The sequence below is a fragment of the Thermobia domestica genome, chromosome 5 (genome assembly GCF_964235325.1).
Source record: "Thermobia domestica chromosome 5, izTheDome1.hap1.1, whole genome shotgun sequence".
Taxonomy (NCBI): domain Eukaryota; kingdom Metazoa; phylum Arthropoda; class Insecta; order Zygentoma; family Lepismatidae; genus Thermobia; species Thermobia domestica.
The window spans coordinates 277,359,583-277,379,603 of NC_137458.1; the positions used below are offsets into that span (position 1 = coordinate 277,359,583).

The following is a 20,021-nucleotide window of genomic DNA, read 5'->3' on the forward strand; positions in this document are numbered from 1 at the left end:
AATAACCAACGAAACATAATAATAAATGACATGTTCTTGTAATTACATGTTCTCGTTATTACATAATTTTAAGTAGTTGCGAATTTCAACAATTTTTATCATATATACGAATGGTTTAAGATATCCAGTTGCTGTAAACGGTATTATATTTTTCCTTCTATTGCAAATTACGCAACTTCTTAGATGTGATATTTTCTAAGACATTTTAAAACAACATATTTGTTTAAAAAAAGAAGTTAAATTTTCAATAGAAAAAATGAACGTACAATAGAACAACGATGCAAAGAACACAAGAGCTACATAAGACTTCAGCAACCCGAAAAGTCAGCATTAGTAGAACATAGTCTGGAGTTTGGATAGAGAATTGACTTTACAAATACCACCATAGTAGCCAAGTGCAGCAATTTTTGGGACAGAACAACAAAGAAGGCCATAACTATCTTACGAGAAAGGAACAATTTCGGTAGAGACAATGAGTTTCAACTCAGCCCTATCTGGTCGGCCCTTTTCAGGAACAAAAACAAACATTCAACAAAGCCATTTCTCGTAGCCACAACAACAGCAAATCAGGAGCCAGCATCTATCAGCCAATCAAAAGGAAGCATTTTCCTCAGCCAATCACAAGATCTCATTCATAGCTCTGCCCTTAAATAGTCACTATATATAACATGCTTACGTCACCGGTCTCTTCATTACAGTCCGTGAAGATAAATGCGACGTCTGCATTCGAAACGTCGGAAACCTTCATTTGGCTGATAGTCCGAGAAGAATTACTAAAATCGCGTTGCCAGGAAAAATTCAATTCTTTCTTTAAATTTTCAATCTCATGTAACTTTCTCCTCATTCGTTCGAAGTACGTCATGCCATGAATATAGAATTTAACATTAAAGTACTTTGGATACATTACTCCGTCCGTCTCTGTTGGGTATTTCTCTTACAGAGAAGTCATTAAAACTTGAATGTTTGTGAACTGTAGCATCCTTAGTTTGTAATATTATAACGTAATCGTTATACTCCTTTTAAACAATCCTCGTATATGGAAGAGTATTTCGTAGAATCAGTGCGCACCGAGACGAAATTCTTGGAATTACAATGCTGCAAAGTTTCTCGCTCACAAGTTTTTCTATGTGTGTTACTCACCCACTTTTCTCTTCGTATGGCCTAATATGGAAAAAGAATTCGGCTCATCTTAGTTCTCTTCTCCTTCCTACACAAGCTGAATTGCGAGGCTAAAAGGCAGAACCGGACTATATGCTATAATGTGCATATTTCGTGACAAATCCTGATTATTCATAGTGCCATGTATTTAAATGTGGTTAATATGTTTTCAATAATGTGATTATTAACCAATCAATTCTTATCAGGAAGTAATTCTTTAAAAATTTAATGTTTTGTGAAAACTATCTTTCGTTCTAATAGTGTATTCATCCGCCTTCATTATGAAACAGAATTGTGACGCTTTAAGAAAAGCGCGAACAACAGAATTATGGAGCTGATGAGAGAACGACGACCGTACTAAGTGTCTTCGACAAATCCCACTCTAACTTAGTTTGCACAATGAAAATACTACATAATTAGTGTTTTTTAATATTATTGGATGCTGTATACTGTTTAACAACGCACTTTTAGTTCAAATTCTTATGAAAGAAATGAAATAAAACGAACCGGAAGGATGAGTTAAATAATCGTAAAACCCGTCTGAAGCTACATGGTCTTCTACAGGAAGACGGTACTTAAAAGAAGAAAGGAATCTGAATTTCTCATCATGCAAGAATAAGTGAATTGTCCTTGCGTTTTCAATCTTCTCAACACCGCAATTGTGTGCGCAACGCGGACAGTGCGACCGGTAATAACAATCGCGCGCGGATCTCGATCGTAATCGTGGGTCCAATGAGTAAATAATAATACCCACATAGTGCAAATTCGTAGTGTAAAATTATGTTTGTGCTTACAAGTTAAAAAGTGTTATAATAAATCAATAGTTCTTACATTAGTTAATTTTCCCTTGGTCCCTTTATAGTTAAGATTTACGATAAAAATCAATTAAGTTAGATCCATCAAATTGTGTAAATAGTGTTGTTGGTCTGTTTGGTATGAGATTTATCGTGTGGTTATTCTTAAAATAAGTTTGTGATGTTTTATTAATCAGAAATATCCCAGGTAAGATTTGAATACAATTATGTAGATTTTACATTGATTTGTGTGTCGAGCAGTAGATGCAACATAGTACAATATTGCGCTTGCTTCCTAGACAACCATTGAATGATCAAGTACATATGTTTTATTTTTTTGGATTTCTCCCGAGGTTATGAGAGACATGATCATTACCGGCCCAAGGCTATTTGAGACGATTGAACAAGGAAATTTTATATTCATCCGTAACCATATCGAGTGGCCTCGTCAGTGACGGTGGTTACACGGAGATAAACCCTTATCTTCTTCATGTCCCGATGTTCCCGCTTCGGGACACATTGGTTCGAATCCCAGTTTTTTCGTTTAACTTGACACCGAATCCAAACTACCGTTATATCTTTGTCTTCCCGAACAGGGACATACAAGGATCGAACCTGATACCGTTATAATATTGAAGCGTAAATTTGAAATATGTGACAATACTCTGAAATAGTGCCATTTGAAAAAAAAATATAACTTTGTGTTGGGTTGACAGTTCTATTAGTCTCGTAGTATTGTAGAGTACGACAGCCAATTTCTCTCTATTGATTTCTGCATTGTACAAAATTCCAGCATTTTTTCATATGATAGATAAAGTTACAAGGGTGCTTTGAGATAAGTGGTTCATCTTGCGTATATAGAGAATAGTATTTAAAGTCTTTTTGTTCTATATATGTAAAAGATGGTGTTTTTGTTCTATGGCCATAAAGGTTAAAACCGGAAATAGTTAATTTGAACCCCTTTCGTTTTGAATAGAGGGTTACTGCAAAAGGTAGAACGTATTATTGAGAAGGTGGTCAGAGAAAGTCTACGTATTCTCTATTTCTTTCTGTTCTTATAAATTATTTTCGCCATTATTGTTGAAGTAGTATTGGGCGAAAATATGTTTTGCGCACATAGTCAGATATGTTTTGGAGTCACAATATAACCTTGTAGAGATAACAGGAAGATTAGACGAGATATAGTTGTGTTGTGGTGCCCTTTGGGAAAATTGTCTATAGTTCACAATGATATATTGTGTTATTCTTAGTAGATGTTAGTAGTGCTACACTGACAACGATTATGTGAATATTATTACTAAATATCTAAATTAATAGACATTCAATTGGGAAGTGACTGAGAAGTAATAAAGAGTAATCAGTAGAACCTGTTTGCACAATTAATAACATTACGGGTAGTTATTTGTAGCAATAGATTTTACGGTCATACCTAAGTACACACTTTTATCTCATTTTGATTAATATAATTTTTAATTTATATAATAAAATTTACTTTAAAAAAGAACGAAATTGCATAGTATTTACATCACAGCTTAATTTGTGTCTAAATGTATTCTTTGATAGGAACATTTTTTACGGGTATTGAACAGACATTTAATTCATACTTCATTTTGTCATCAGAGAGGTATCTCTCGGAATTTACATTCTGATCATATTCATGCATCTTAATGGTATATCAAAAGTCCGGGACCATAGGCCAACTCGGTTACGAGTAAAGACATGATAAAAATGGAAAAAAGAGGAGAGTTGGTTTTCAATCTACAAATTGGTTACAAATATGTGGTTTTCAATCTAAAATAATGGGATTTTCCAATCACAGCTATTGTTTGGACAACAATACAACATTGTTGAGAAAAGGATTTGAGGTGCACTGGGTTCCTTCATACAATGATGCGCATGTTTATTTTGTCATTTATGTGTGGCATCACCAAGGTGACCAGAACTTTTACTTTTAAAAACGGGACGCATACGAATCGACGACGTGTGGGGCGGGGGTTACTTCCACATTGCATTTTGGGACTCAGCAGTGTTTTCAACTTACAAAATACACAAGTAAGAATGATAACACAGCGTTTCTAACTTAAGTACTACCCAAAAATACTTTTAACTACTTCAACACTCAGAATTACCACTCGATTCCTACTTGAACCACAGAACACTCAATTCTCATTTAAAAATTCAGAAGTTCTAGGCACGGCTGAACCTTCCCAATGAGTGTCGGTACGGAAGAGTGTAGAATTAACATTGACCATTTATATTTTGAATAATAATTACGGGACACCTGGGTCATGTTTGCTTAAAAACGGGACATTTAAGCGTCCCGTTTGAGAATCAGAAAAAAACGGGACAACGGTTGAAAATAAGGGACTGTCCCGGCTAAAACGGGACGTCTGGTCACCTTGGGCATCACGTTCCATTCGAACAGCCTGCTGAATTGGAAACGTTACTTTTTCATTTACCATAGAGTGCTTTAACTATGTGCAGCCCAAACAATTGATGGGATTGGAAAAATTCTGCTATTTTAGATTGAAAAACACTTATTTCCAATAACTTTCCTTTCTTTCCATTTCTTCGTAACTTTATTCATAACTATACGATTTACAGATGATATGGTGCTTGTTGCAGAATCTGAAGAAAAAAAAAAATAATAAGATGCTAGAAAACGTGAGGAAGGGCTATGAAAAATATGGGATGAAAATAAATGTTAGAAAGACAAAAGCCATGGTGATTGGAGCAAAGGAATCAATGTCAAATATAGAAGTAGGAGGGGAGAAAATAGAACACATAACTAGTTTTCGATATCTGGGTAATATTATTAGTAATGGTATGAAGTGTGAAATAAAAGCAACGATAGAATGGAGAAAGAAGCCTTTAGGAGAAAGAAAATACTATTTTGTGGGGCCTTGATTAAAGAGTTCAGAAAAAGACTTACAAAGTGCTTCGTGTTGTGCTGTATGGGTCAGAAACATGAACACTACGCAAAAATGATTAGAAATGACTACAAGCTTTCGAAATGTGGATGTGGAGAAGAATGAGCTGGGTTGAGCGGAAAACGAATGAGAAAATGTAGAAATGATGGGGAGAAAGGGCAATTTTAAATATTTTTAAAAAGAGGAAGAGAAACAGGTTGGAACATTGGTTAAGAAGGAACTGTATCGTGAGGGACATGCTAGAGTATATGGTGGCAGAAAAGAGTGAGTAGGAGAAGGAGACTACAATTAATGTGCGATATCAAAACAGAAAAATCGTATATGAAGACGAAGAGGTTAGCGGAAGATCGTGGAGAATGGAAGCTTCTCAGTTGCAGCAAATGACCTGCCAATAATGGCAGATTACCTATGAAGATGATGATGATGATTTATAACGGAATTGGCCTATGGTCTCGAAATTTTGTTACGCCCGTTATATTCATGGTTTCATATTGTACTTTGTTTATTTAATAATACTAATTGAACCTTTTCCGCTGAAATAAAGTAGTTTTTAAAATAAAATAAATGCAATTATCTCTATGAATGACTATTACCTCTATGAACGATTCACTATTAAATACACCAACTACGAAGAAGTGATTACTTACTTTATGAAAACGTCTTCCATCCTTGAAATACTAAGTTCTATATCCGCAAATCCCAGAGAGGATTTATTTTTCTCCAACCGTCCAAACAATGCTGGAAATCTATGAGTTTCCTCAACAGGTACAAAGAATTCAATGCTAGAGTCATCATCTCTTCTGACGTGAGCGCCAAGAACCTCTTCATTAATTACACCCTCCAATTCATTTACTTTTATCGTCTTTTTGGATTTCGTGATAGTTAAGATATATGCACCTATTGTTAAAATCAGAAACGGTACCGTTGCATTATTTTTAATTAGAAATGAAACGCGGTATAATATAAATTGTACATAAATAGAAAAATATCTGGAGCTTTATAAGCTTAAATCATATTTATTTTCTTTGTTTAATAGTATATTGATTCTCAGTTTCAAAGACACTTGATGGAATAACAAGGGTGCTGAGTATCCCCAAGGAATCTAAATCTTACACCACTTGATTTCTAGCTGCAGAGCCATCTATCATATGGCTTAATCGAAGTATAAAACCACAGGTTATATAAATCCGCAGGTATATGATATCAACATTGGGACTAGAAGAAAAGGTAACGACATGATAAGTACCATAATTTTTACTATTAATGCACTGATGTTTAAAATATAGAATGTCACTTGTTTCAGCTTCCTATCTCTTTTCGTTCCAGAGTAACGGATTAATCCATGGCATCCAATGATGATGTCCGGTTGAAACAGCGGCTGTCATTGAATTTCTGACTGTGGAAGGTTATACGACTAGGAACATTCATCGCCGGCGACGAGTCGTGGATACACCATTACGATTCGGAAACGAAGCGTCAGTCGATGGAGTACCGCCACACGCCCTCTCCTCTGCCAAAAATCAAAGTTGTCACATCTGCTAGCAAAGTGTTGTTGACATTCTGCCTCATCCTGCCTATAGTCCGGATCTTGCGCCCTGCGACTTTTGGCTCTTCCTCACCTTAAGAGTCTTCATTCCGGCGAAATTAAAATACCGCTAATTTTACAGTAATTATGTGATATCTTCAAATAGATAAAAGATAATTGAAATATGGAACAAGAGCGCCCTAGACAATATTATTTTGCGTGAGGTACCGTTATCACAAGTCACCTAGTGGCTTTCCGTTTTCAGCTGTTTAGAAACGCGAAAATAAATGCCGATTTTCAAAATGGCTCGAAATCGAAAGCAGATAAGTGAATCGTGATAACGGTTTCTCATGTAAAATATTATTGTCTAGGGCGCTCTTGTTCCACATTTCGATTATCTTTTATCTATTTGAAGATATCACATAATTACTGTAAAATTAGCGGTATTTTAATTTCGCCGGAATGAAGACTCTTAAGAACCAACGCAACAGTTGAGACGCGGAGGTGGAAGCAGTAGCTCGGCAATGGTGTCGCCAGCGGCCAGCACAATTCTTCGCCGACGCGACGGCGTGAAAAACATTGTTCCGCGTTGGCACAAGTATGTTGCCCGTAATGGGACTATGTTGAAAAATGAAGCCACCATTTGTAGCTGACATTGCATGCTTTCCACTGTTACCTGTACTGGTGCTATCTGTCAAACACAAATAAAGATATCATCTTGGAGATGTTACTTTTTCAATCACTCTCGTATATTTAGCATTCCTTTCAGCAGTGAGGCTATATGAGACGTATCCTACAATTTAACGTAGGATGCGAACCACATTGGCTCTCGCCGAGAATCGAACTTTGGTCTCCCGCGCGTACCACTTAGCTACGAGGGACCTCTTGAAATTACTATAATAGCACTTACTACTTACTGGAACATTTTACTTGCAACATATTCATAAATTCATAAAAATAAAATACAGTAAAATAATCTTATATTCAGTTTGCAATAATTTTTTGTTGCATTGTATTCATCATTACCTGAAATGCTCGTTCTTCGCACAAGAGGAATAGGATTATGGAAAATATTTGAAAGATATATTTGAACCCCATTCTCTTCTATTAGGATGCATATTAACATGTTGTATATGCTATTCTTAATGTATATATGCACAGTTTGTATTCTTTTACACACAGCTTTTATTAACGTATATAATGTTTACAACTTACATAATGCGTGACTTACATTAATTCGAAATTATTTAATAAATGTCGAAAATGTACTCGTATAAAAGAAGTTTTATATTATTCGTACTTTTAAAGTTTATATCAAAGTAATTACTTCTGCATGATGTTTCATTTATAACAAATTTATACAAATTTATTATATACACACATTCATTTATAATAATAAATATTGCAGTTTACTGGGAAGTTACACTTCAGTAATTATAAATTCAACTTCTTAAAATTCAAGTTACGTACAGGCTTACGATTACTTACGTAAGTCAAGGAATTACTGTATATATACATACGTGTAAATGTTAATATAAATTATTCGAAATTGGATTCAGAAGTTTCGAGAGAAAAAAAATAGTTTACTAGCGTCAGAAGTCAAAGCTGAGTTCCCGAACAATCGAGTTTTTGTTAATGAACAATTAACTCCAAACAATCGAAAAGTACTATATGAAACCAAACAATTCGCCAGGAATAACGGTTTCCAATTTGTTTGGGTGCGTGATGGAAAATACACTTCTAAGAAAAGACGAAACATTTCGAGCGAAACGTTTCAGAAAGCTAGAAGATCTACAAAACATGCAAAACTAAGTTGCTCAACAGGACTCAAGATGGAACAGGTAATTAATGAATATTTCTTATGTCAAAATATAGACACTAACATCTGTAATGATATAGACTCTTTTAAAGAATTACTTAGTGATAAAACTAGGATTATGATTATTCAATTGAATATTAGAAGTGTAAGTAAACATTTAGATGAAGTTTTAGTATTGTTACAAAATATTGCTATAAATGTAGATATAACTGTTTAAACAGAGATAATGAAAAATGAAACAACTTGTAACATTAACATAAATGGATATCGCTGTTATTATACTTTTACACGTGCAGATGGAGTCATGATATTTGTAAACGAGCCAGTTGACACTGATAAGGTAACAGAACTGAATCTTATTGACGCCACTAGAATGGCTTACATTTAAACAATGCAGAAGATTGTAATATAATAGCTATACAGGGTGTTTCAAAACAACACCGACAATGTTTGGGAGGTGATTCCTGACACCAAGATAAGAAAAAAAAGTATAGACCAACCTCGATGCACAAATGCTTCCTTTCGGAGTTATAGGCTGCCGAAAACATGAAAAAATGAAGTTTAAATATCTATAGCTCCAAAACTATGGGACCTACTGTAGTCGGGTCAAGACTTCACTTAGGAAGTAGTATGTGCCCTATCCAAATATTCATGTTTCAGAATCCTGCGGTACTTCCGAAACAACTTTCATAGAAGTAGTTGGCGAGTACTTCAAATTATATGCCCAAACCAAGCTTCCTCTACAAAAATTGTTGCGTGAGTAACTTAGAATTCTGAAACATGGATTTTTGGATAAAGCACATGTTAGTTCCTAAGTGAAGTCTTGATCTGACTACCGTACGTCCCATAGGTTTGGAGCTATGGACCTTTAAAGTTCATTTTTTATGTTTTCGGCAGCCTGTAACTCCGAAAGGAAGTATTTGTGCACCCAGGTTGGTCTATACGTTTTGTCTTATCTTGGTGTCAGGAATCACCTCCCAAACGTTGTCGGCGTTGTTTTGAAACACCCTGTATATCGCACTCCAAGTGGTGATGAGAAAACATTTCTACAATCACTAAATGATTAGCTTTAAAATTCATCAACTTTTAGGTGATGTCAATCTATATAGATATACTAAGTGAGAAATACTGTGAAAATTTAGTTACGTATTTAAACCTCATATACAGAACTTAATATGCAGGTTATGTTTCATGCATTAACAAACACACTAGAGTTACAGAAAATAGTAAGACTTGCAAAAATCATATTAAAAAAAAAAAAAAAAAAAAACACCGAAGTTCACCGAATGTCACATCGGCTGTGTTGCAAACAAGTATAACTGACCACTTTCTCACTAATATAAATGTTCCCATTACAATACAAAACAGGGAAAAATGTTATATGAAACAACAATTGTAGATTATACTATATTAAATGACGAACTGAAAAAATGCAACTGGAATCAGGTAATACAGAGTAATTGTGTTAATACTGTAACTTCGAATTTCATCCAAATAACGAAAAATTGTACAAGTAATTCATGTGTTAACATTAAAAATAAAAAAGTAAGTAGTAAATATCGCAAAATAAAACCATGGATAACAAAAGGATTAGGAGTTAACTCTATAACAGAAAGAGATAGATTAAGTCGTTTAGTAATAAAGAACCAAAACGATTTAGAATTTAAGGATCATTATAGAAGGTATAAAAATAAACTCACACAATTAATAAAAGAAGTGAAAAATGACTACTATAGAAAACAAATTACATTATGTAATAATAATGTTAGTAAATTTAGGAAGGTAATAACACATATTCTAGATAAAAATGACAAGAAATATGTAGAAATAAATGAACTAAACACTAAAAATGGTCTAATAACGTTTGAACGTGATCCAATGTTAATAGTCGAAAGTTTTAATAAGCATTTTTCCAGTATTGGCAAAAAAAGTAGTTAACAAAGAAAGTGATGATAAAATAAATTTTAACTTGAATTCCCAAACTAAAGTAGTAAACTCTGTATTGTTTTACTCCAATTACTGAACAGGAAATTGAACGCTTCATAAATGAATTATCAACAAAAACAACATCTGGTATAGATGTATTATCAGCAAGTATATTGTAACATACGAAATCAAATATATTAAAACCTTTGCAGTATATCTTTAACATAAGCTTAGAAACAGGTATATTTCCTGATGATTTCAAGACTGCTGTAATAAAACCTATATATAAAAAGGCTTAAAAAATTGATCCTAATAACTATAGACCTGTATAAATCATCAGTAACTGTGCTAAACTGTTAGAAAAATGTATAAAGAGAAGATTAGTCAATTTTCTTGAAGAAAATATTTTTTTTCTTCAAATCAATATGGATTTCAAAAAGGTAAAAGTACATCAGATGCGGTAAACAATTTAACAGAGATTGTTTGTAAAAATGTCGATAAAGCTGAAAAAGTAATTGCAGTTTTCCTAGACCTAGCTAAAGCATTCCACACAATATCACACAAACTTCTCTTAAACAAACGAAAAACATGTGGAATAAGGGCTATGTTGCTATCTTGGTTTAGCAGTTATTTGAAAGACAGAAAACAGGCCATCCAAATAGATAATTTTCAAAGCAATTATTCACATGTAAAACAAGAAGTCTCACAAGGAACTGTATTAGGTCCAATATTATTTTTAATTTATATAAACGATTTATGTAATTTAAAAATGGACGGGCATATACAATCATTTGCTGATGACACCTCACTTATATTTACTGGCAAAACATGGGTAGATGTATTCAAGAAAATTGAAACAGAAATGAAGAAAGTAAAGCAATTGCTTGATAATCATCAGTTAGTATTAAATACTGAAAAAAAAAAGTTATATAACGTTTTCACCAACTGTCACTAAAGTTGCATTATTGTCAAACTACTGAAAAATGTAATTATAGTCCACTTATTAGTGAAAATAAAGTAAAATATTTAGGTATATTTATTGATAAGCATCTAAAAGGTCTTCTCACATTACACATATTGCTACAATACTAAGAAAATTAATATATAAATTTGTTCAATTACGATACATTGTAAGCACAAGAATATTACAAACTTTATATTATGCTCTTGTAAATAGTATACTTACATATGGTGTATTAATTTGGGGTAATGCTTACCCTACCCATTTAAAACCTTTGATGGTTCAGCAAAATAATATTGTAAGAATATGTTTAAAAAGAGGACTTGGCAGTAGACTAGATAGACTCTGTGACCAATTTTCAATGTTACCACTTTCAAAATTATATTTGCAGAAGGTATTAATATGTGTAAAAAAGAATAGAAAGAAATGGGACGAAATAAAATATATGCACATAACCAGAAATGAGACAAACAAAAAATTTAGAAATTAAAGCAACGAGTAAATCTATAACTCAATATCAAACATATTACAGAGCTCTGAAGATCTACAATGAACTCCTACTCCGAATCAAAACGGAAAGTGATTTCAAAGTATATAGAAGGAAAATTTTACAGTGGTTAAAAGAATCAAGAAGTATTTAAAACAAAACTATTGTTAATTAAAAGTAAGAATTATAAACCGTATATGTTACGGTAAGAAAATAAATAAATAAATAAAATACGAGAATCAGGCTCACACACAAGCTTTTGCTAATGTGAGCCATTTTCTATCTTTTCTTTATTCTTTGCATAAGAAATACAAAAATGTTTGGCAATATAGAAATAAGTGCACTGAATTCATCTGTCCGACACCGTAAGATAGACATGACTTCTGGAGAACCGAAATCCGGTCATCTCTGAATGCCGGGTACGTTAAGCCCTATTAGTAAAGGGAATCTAGGTAGTCCGATTTCCTTTAGAGATGTAATAGCACATAAAATGCAAGTAGGAAATTTGATTTGTCAATTTCTGTAGCAGTTAACTTCTTATTATTCTTCTATTCCATTAATATTTCGTATATTGTTATTTTATAGTTTAGTATGTACCTAGTATATATTGGATACACACACACACACACACACACACACACACGCACGCACACGCACACACACACACACACACACAAAAAAAATACCTGAACTATCAGATTCATCAATATTAGGTTCTCGTCCCAGTCCCAATTCTTGGATTTCCTGATCAGTACTGTAAAAACAAAAATAGGCATAACTATAATCAAAATACACAATTACACATTCTAAACACAGCAATTATTAAAATTATTATACATTATTTCATTGGTTTATTAATACACTTTATAGTTCAATATACACAAGGGTATAAAGAGTGTTTCAAAGCAACACCGACAACGTTTGGGAGGTGATTCCTGACACCAAGATAGGGCGAAAAGTATAGACCAACCTGGGTGCATAAATGCTTCCTTTCGGAGTTATAGGCTGCCGAAAACATGTAAAAATGAACTTTAAAGGTCCATAATTCCAGTACTATGGTACCTACCGTAGTCGGATCAAGACTTCACTTAGAAACTAGTATGTGCCCTATTCAAATATTCCTGTTTTAGAAACTTGCAGTAGTTCCGCAACAATTTTTATAGAGGTAGTTGGTGAGTACTTCAAATTATATGCCCGTAGCAAAACTGCCTCTATAAAAATTGTTGCTAGAGTATCTTAGGATGTTTATGTATTTTTGGATAGCGCACATATTAGTTCCTAAGTGAGTCTTGACCCGACAGCGATAGGTCCCATAGTTTTGGAGCTATGAACCTTTAAACATCATTTTTTCATGTTTTCGGCAATCATTAACTCCGAAAGGAAGCATTTGTGCACCCAGCTTGGTCTATACTTTTCGTCTTATCGTGGTGCCAGGAATCACCTCCCAAACGTTGTCGGTGTTGTATTGAAACACCCTGTATGTATACAGTAAAGTGCACAATCATAATAATAACAGTAGTTGAATGTTGATGTTTATAGTTTTCAGGCGTCTTTCAACGTTTGACTCTTCCTGAGGGTCTTCAACTTAGTTTGAAATCCGTACCATATGTACTTCTACAAGAAATGAAGCGCAGGTTTTCCTACCAAAATACGTAGAGAAAAGAGTGACGATTGTGAGAACAGGTTCTATTAAGGGAATAGGAAGAATTTTGGGAGATAAATATCTGGTTACAGACTGTTAGACGTAAAAGTAGTTCATATTCAATGTAAACTGATACGTTGCATAAGTGAAATCATTCTTAAACATCCAACATGTGTTTCTGTTTACAAACATTAACCATGTGCGTCTCACTATGGATTACTATGGCTGCAGACGACAGGAACAGCAGTGATACCACTGGATATATGATGACGTTGGAACAACAGTGCCACCGCCTTACTTGGAGCACCTGTATAACCGACAGGATTTCAACGACAGGCATCAGTCTGCGACTAGTCATCTCTCCTTTAGCTTAGTTCAGAGCTTCAGGAGGTATCTGATCCAAAGTCTTTAGTCTGCTTCGGAACTCTAGGCTTCCCTCTTTCCACTCAGCTTGTTGGAAGCTTTCCTGGGACTCCTAACCTTAGTCACCTAGCTTACTTCGGAGCTCTGTGGCTCTTATCCCCCTAACTGCTTGCACGGAGCATTTGAATCCTAAAATCCACTCCATCTAGCTTACTTCGGAGCTCTGTGACTCTTATCCCCTAACTGCTTGCACGGAGCATTTGAATCCTAAAATCCACTCCATCTAGCTTACTTCGGAGTTCTGTGACTCTTATCCCCTAACTGCTTGCACGGAGCATTTGAATCCTAAAATCCACTCCATCTAGCTTACTTCGGAGCTCTGTGACTCTTATCCCCCTAACTGCTTGCACGGAGCATTGAGAATCCTAAAATCCACTCCACCTAGCTTGCTTCGGTGCTCTGTGGAGATCCTGCCCTAAGCTGCTCGGGCCTTGGGTCACCTCTCTTTACACAGCATTAGAGAATTTACTTTATAGTAACATTTTATAATGTACTGTTTATAGTGTATTTTGTAATAAACACCGGTAGTGGGAAAACGGTTCCGAACTGTAATTTGCTGTACCTATGCCACCTACACCTGCATATGCAGAACTTTACAATAATTTTGTATATAGCACAGTGGTGTAGCCGGGGGAGGGGGATCAAGCCCGCCCGTTAGTGTAGTGATATTGAAAGTGGATTCTGTTTATATGCAGTAAGTTTCATTTGTGATCCCGATGTTAGGACTTCTTTATATATATATATATATATATATATATATATATATATATATATATATATATATATATATAGCTCTGGGCGTAAGCATGTGGAAGCTTGTAGTATCACTCCAGATGTGTGTGTGTGTGTGTGTGTATGTAGTAGTTTATTTCTCGGCCAACTACTGGTCAGTTCTAAACCAAATTTGGCATTCAATCGCCTAAGGAATAAAGATCATGTGATGGCCAAGCTCGATCGGCGACAGGCTCGGCTCGGCTTGCCTCGTATTTTATTTCTCGATAACTACTGGCCAGATGTGAACGAAATTTGCTGGACAATTTGTCTAAAAGAATAAATATCGCTATATTTAGTGGCCACTCGGCCAAGTGCAGGTTCGAATCGGCTCTACTTGCGTGTAGTAATTTATTTCTCCATAACTACTGGCTGGATCTGAATGAAATTTGCTGAACAAGTAGTCCATTGTCTAAAGAATAAAGATCTCTATATTTAGTGGCCAACTTAGCCAAAAACAGGCTCGGCTCTACTTGCATGTTGTAATTTATTTGTCGGTAACGAGGGCCGGATCTGAACGAAATTTTCTGGACAAGTAGTTCATCATCTAAGAATAAAGATCGCTGTATTTGGTGGCCAAGCCTGGCCAGACACAGGTTCAGCTCACAACAGAGACTGTTCCACAGCTATGCACGCTGGAGCTTCCGAGTTCCGTTCACTTGACTCTGTTCTCCTTATTATAAATCACCACAAAGAAAAACAAGGATTAGTTATGTTAAAAAGAAACCCTAGAAGCTCTAGATTTAACCGTACATAAGACTTCAACAAATTATTATGTACAGTATTCTTCATCATTTCGATCTCTCTGTCTGTGACAAATGTATCAAAATTTAATAACTTCGATTGCAAATAGAAAGTATTAAATACGAAAATGTTGTTTAAATTAAATATATAATGTTTTTATATTACTGAGCTCCAGTTTACCCGAAACTGTTTATGCGCGCGACTTAGATGTGAAGGGTCTCACTCCCAATAGGCACTAAAATTATCCAGTATTAATTTAGTATCATGAGGGAATTCAGAAGCTATTTGAATTAAGAGTTATCAAACTCCGGTCCAGAAAGCCAAGAATAATAGCGTCTGAGCGGTTATTGGCTAACCACGCATTACTGAGTAGATAGAGCCTGCCAGAGATCTTTATAGGCTGTAGCGAAAGGAAGTTTAATACAACTTCCCTGTATCTATTCTATTAGCAAATGTCATCACTTTTTCAATACTGTGTAATTGAAGAAAGTTGAAAAGGATATTACTCTATTTATTTTTGATTTAATTTATTTCTGGAGATGTCATTAAAATTTTAATAATTAGTTTTTGAAAGTTTTATCATCTGTTATGGAAATCCACCATATCTATAATGTTGCTTTTATTTCACCATATCAATATAATAGCTAGTCATACCGACTTGGTGTTTTCGGTAAACATATATCTTTAGCGATTTTTCGAGGTGTGTCAAGACTGGCTTTCAAAGTATTTAAAAATATAAGCTTGAGGTACATCATAGTACAACCGAATCCAAGTTGTTATTAAGCGTTAGTGGTACGAGGAGTGTCCAAAAACTAAGTTTCTCTAGGATGGTAAATACAGAGAAGATACCATAACCTGGAAACATTTATTTCTACAGATACAGCATAGGTGACACTACTTTTAAACATATTCGGCACCGGATTTGAGACATTTCTCATACCTTGGTATCAACTATGTATTTTGATATTGTAACACTCAGCCGTCTGGTAGTGAAATAAGTGTATGACAACTGTTTACAATTGTTCATCACTATCAAAAATGCTTAGCAGACAGGAATGTCCAGAAGTGTAAGAAGACATAAAAATCGCTCGGAACCTGATTTGGGCTATACTGCCCATGTGACAACCGATCTTCGGCAGTTGTTCCACTGGACATATTTGACTCCCACCGTATATTCTACATCAGTGATCGCCAAACTTATGAAACTTCTGGGCTACCGTACCGTTTTTTAAATCCTACTGTAAGCTACCAACCAAAAGAACTACTAATTAAAAAAAAACTTACATTAATCAAGGAATTAATCTTACAGGAATCAAGGTTAGCCAACCGGAGCGTTAACGCGATCTACCAAAAATTTCCCCGCGAGCTACTGGTAGCTCACGATTGACGGTTTGGCGATCACTGGTCTAGATCTTACTTTGAACGATTTTTATGTCATCTTATCCTTCAACAAATTCCTGTCCAGTAAGCATTTTCATAGTGATAAACAATAATTCCACTCTCAGGCGGTTGGCTTTTACGACATCGAAATACAAAAGTTGATCTCATGGTATGACAAGTGTTTGAATTCCGGTTGTGAATATGTTGAAAAGCAGTGGCACCGCTATTGCATATGTGGCAATAAATGTTTCAATGTTGCTGTGTCTTCTTTAAGTTTACCGCCCTAGGGAAAACTTACTTTCCGGACGCGCTTTCTTTTGTAATTCCTTGTTCTTCTGCTCGAAACCCGAACACTTGTTTCTTTTTTTTTCCTATCAACCATCTGTAATGTCCTACAAAATAAAAGATTTACTTACTCATTCGTTCTTACAGAAACGACTCCAAGCTCTCTATACTCTAAGGAAGATTGGTTCTCCTTCAGTTGTTTGAGCAACGATTTAATGTTATCGCCTTCTTCTCCAGGTATGAGATATTGAATAAGATCACTATTATTCTTTCTCATTTCTGCGCCAACAATTTCATTCCTAACTGCACGTTTTATTTCAGAAACTCTAGTCTCGCTCTTCGTGAAAGCTATAGTGTAGCCAAATCCTGTTAAAGAAAGAAAAAGTTTTCACATGCATTAGTCCAGTGGCGGATCCACAGAGATACTCAGGAGAGGAAAACATCAGCCCGAGATATCTGCTTTTGATTCAATAACAAAATCACAAGAGATAATGGTGTAGCTAGCAATGGTGCCAAAATACTAAATGAAATGTTAAATATCGATAATAACTTAATGCTACCAACTTTGTTTACCTATTCACCTTGTAGTTTTAAGTATAACGAAAATGAGCAATGACCCTTTAAAAATTACGAAATATATAGAGAGTATTTCAAAACAATACAGACAACCTTTGGAAAGTGATTCCTGACATCAAGATAATACAAAAAGTATAGACCAACTTCGGTGCAGAAATGTGTCATTTCAGAGTTATTGGCTGTCAAAAACATGAAAAAATGAACCATAACTCCAATACCATGGGACATACCATCATCGGGTCAAGAGTTTCCTTAAAAACTAATATGTGCACTATCAAAAATGCATGTTTCTGAATTACGGGGTACTTCCACAACAATTTTTATAGAGGGAGTTTGGCTACGGGCATATAACTTGAAGTACTCACCAACTACCTCTATAAAAATTGCTGCGGATGTACCGCAGGTTGGCTGTTAAGGAAGGGAACATTATAAGTGATGGCTGTGTGCAGGACTACTACAGAGAGTTTAAGGAAGGGAACTTTATAAGTGATAGCTGTGTGCACGACTACTACAGAGAGTTTAAGGGAACTTTACAAGTGATGGCTGTGTGCACGACTACTACAGAGAGTTTAAGGAGGGGAACTTTACAAGTGATGGCTGTGAGCACAACTATTACAAAGAGTTTAAAAAAGGGAACTTTACAAGTGATTGCTGTGTACGCGACTACTACAGAGAGTTTAAAGAAGGTAATTTCATAAGTGATGGCTGTGTGCACGGATACTACAGAGTTTAAGGAAGGGAACTTTATAAGTGATGGCTGTGTGCAGGACAACTACAGAGAGTTTAAAGAAGGGAACTTTACAAGTGATGGCTGAGTGCACGACTATTACAGAGTTTAAGAAAGGGAACTTTACAAGTGATGGCTGTGTGCACGAGTACTACAGAGAGTTTAAGAGCCTCTGTACACGACTATTACAGAGAGTTTAAGGAAATGAACTTTATTAGTGATGGCTGTGTGCAGGACTATTACAGAGAGTTTAAGAAAGGGAACTTTACAAGTGATGGCTACGTGCACGATTATCACAGAGAGTTTAAGAAAAGGAAACTTATACGTGATGGCTGTGTGCACAACTATTACAGAGAGTTTAAAGATGGGAACTTTATAAGCAGGGGCGTCGGAACCGGGGGGCAAGGGGGCAGCTGCCCCCCTGAAATTTTCATGGAGGGCGAGATACTCGTTTTGCCCCTCTACTTTCAGAGTATAAAAACATGACACAAGAGTGATTATATGAACTAAATTTTGTTTCTTTATGGTAATGTGAAAAAAATCTCTATTGCAGATTCATCTTTATCCTTGAGACATGAGAGCGGGCGCTTTTTTCTGACCCCATGTTAGACAGAAAGATTTAGGGAAAGAATTGAAAATTTAGTTTATTTCCATTGGTGTACAGTCTCAAAATACTGTAAATTCTTTAAGAATTGTTCTTTAAGTAATCGTAGGTCTGGAATACAAAACGAGTCGTTGAGCAAGATTTTAAAGTTAAAAAAAGATAATAGTTTAAATGCATAACAGGACATTTAGATATATTTTCTATATATTTAAATTATTTTTAGAAACAATATGAAGGGTAAGGGGGAAAAAAGAAGGAATGTCACAAAATTACATTTTTGAAAAAACGGCATTTTAATATTGAAAACCGCGTACAAAGAATAGGGTTATTAAATCTATCGTTTCTTTTTACATGGATATTTCTACATCTACGCGTGCATGGCATATACATTCAAATAGTACCGGTACCAAGAGTCACCAACAGATAGGACAAAGCACCCGGTAAAGCACATGCATGGACATTCCTTGCTTTTTCCCCTTACCCTTCATATGCAAAGTGTAGTAAGTTTTATGGAGAGAAGGAAAAAGTATCTTTTGTGAGCATTAACGAATGACAGTACTTAGGACGTTCTTGCTTGAAGCGGGGACACGTTCACGAACGTCAGCAAGGACACTTCCGACTGGGATGTATGCGGGGATGGACCCTGGGGATCCGGACCTCCCCCGAAGTCCCGGCTTCTCTGCATATTTAATTAATAATGATCTATCTTCTTGTTGGATTTTGACTCTCGAAAAGATTTGGACTCCTTCCGAAATAAATTCTTGCGTACATGCCTAATTTCCGAAGAGAATTTACAGCGAAAAAGCTTGATTTCGTGAAAGGAGGCGGGCGGGGTTTCGCGTGTTCCAAGTTCCGTCTTCTGTGAAAATATTTACTGTCAACATCGTGATATTGGTAATGATGTTTCTTGAATAATTATTAAACATTTTTATATTAATGCAAGTATGAGGTGAAACTTAGGCCTATTATATATGACTTTTGAACAAAGAGAGAGTAAAATAAAAAATACAGAACTGGATTTTCAGAAAAAATGAGCAAGCTATATTCATTCTTAATAAAGTAGCAACAGTCTATTGTAGTGTTTGTGCAAAGGACTGTATTTAAGCAGTAATTGTTACCTTTATGACCTAATTATGTCCACGTAGTATGTAAAAATATCAGAATCAATATTTTTCATGATCATTGGGTAACGCTAATGGAATAATTACAATAATCATACCCAGCAGCGCAAGTCTGTCTTCAATATTGGGAGGACGGGTAAGACTTTTT

The 20,021-nt window shown here is 35.2% G+C and overlaps 1 protein-coding gene across 4 annotated transcripts in view; it reads right to left on the reverse strand.

The window, feature by feature from the left end:
- Positions 1-20,021, reverse strand: part of LOC145686642 (phospholipid-transporting ATPase ABCA3-like) — a 274,059-nt gene that overhangs the window by 96,915 nt on the left and 157,123 nt on the right. For all 4 annotated transcript variants that reach the window (XM_081760118.1, XM_081760117.1, XM_081760120.1 and 1 more), the window contains 3 exons: positions 16,977-17,211; positions 12,287-12,354; positions 5,530-5,779 (listed from right to left, as the gene is read on the reverse strand). In XM_081760118.1, the coding sequence (XP_081616244.1) occupies positions 5,530-5,779; positions 12,287-12,354; positions 16,977-17,211 (553 nt within the window). The remainder of the gene's footprint in view (positions 1-5,529; positions 5,780-12,286; positions 12,355-16,976; positions 17,212-20,021) is intronic.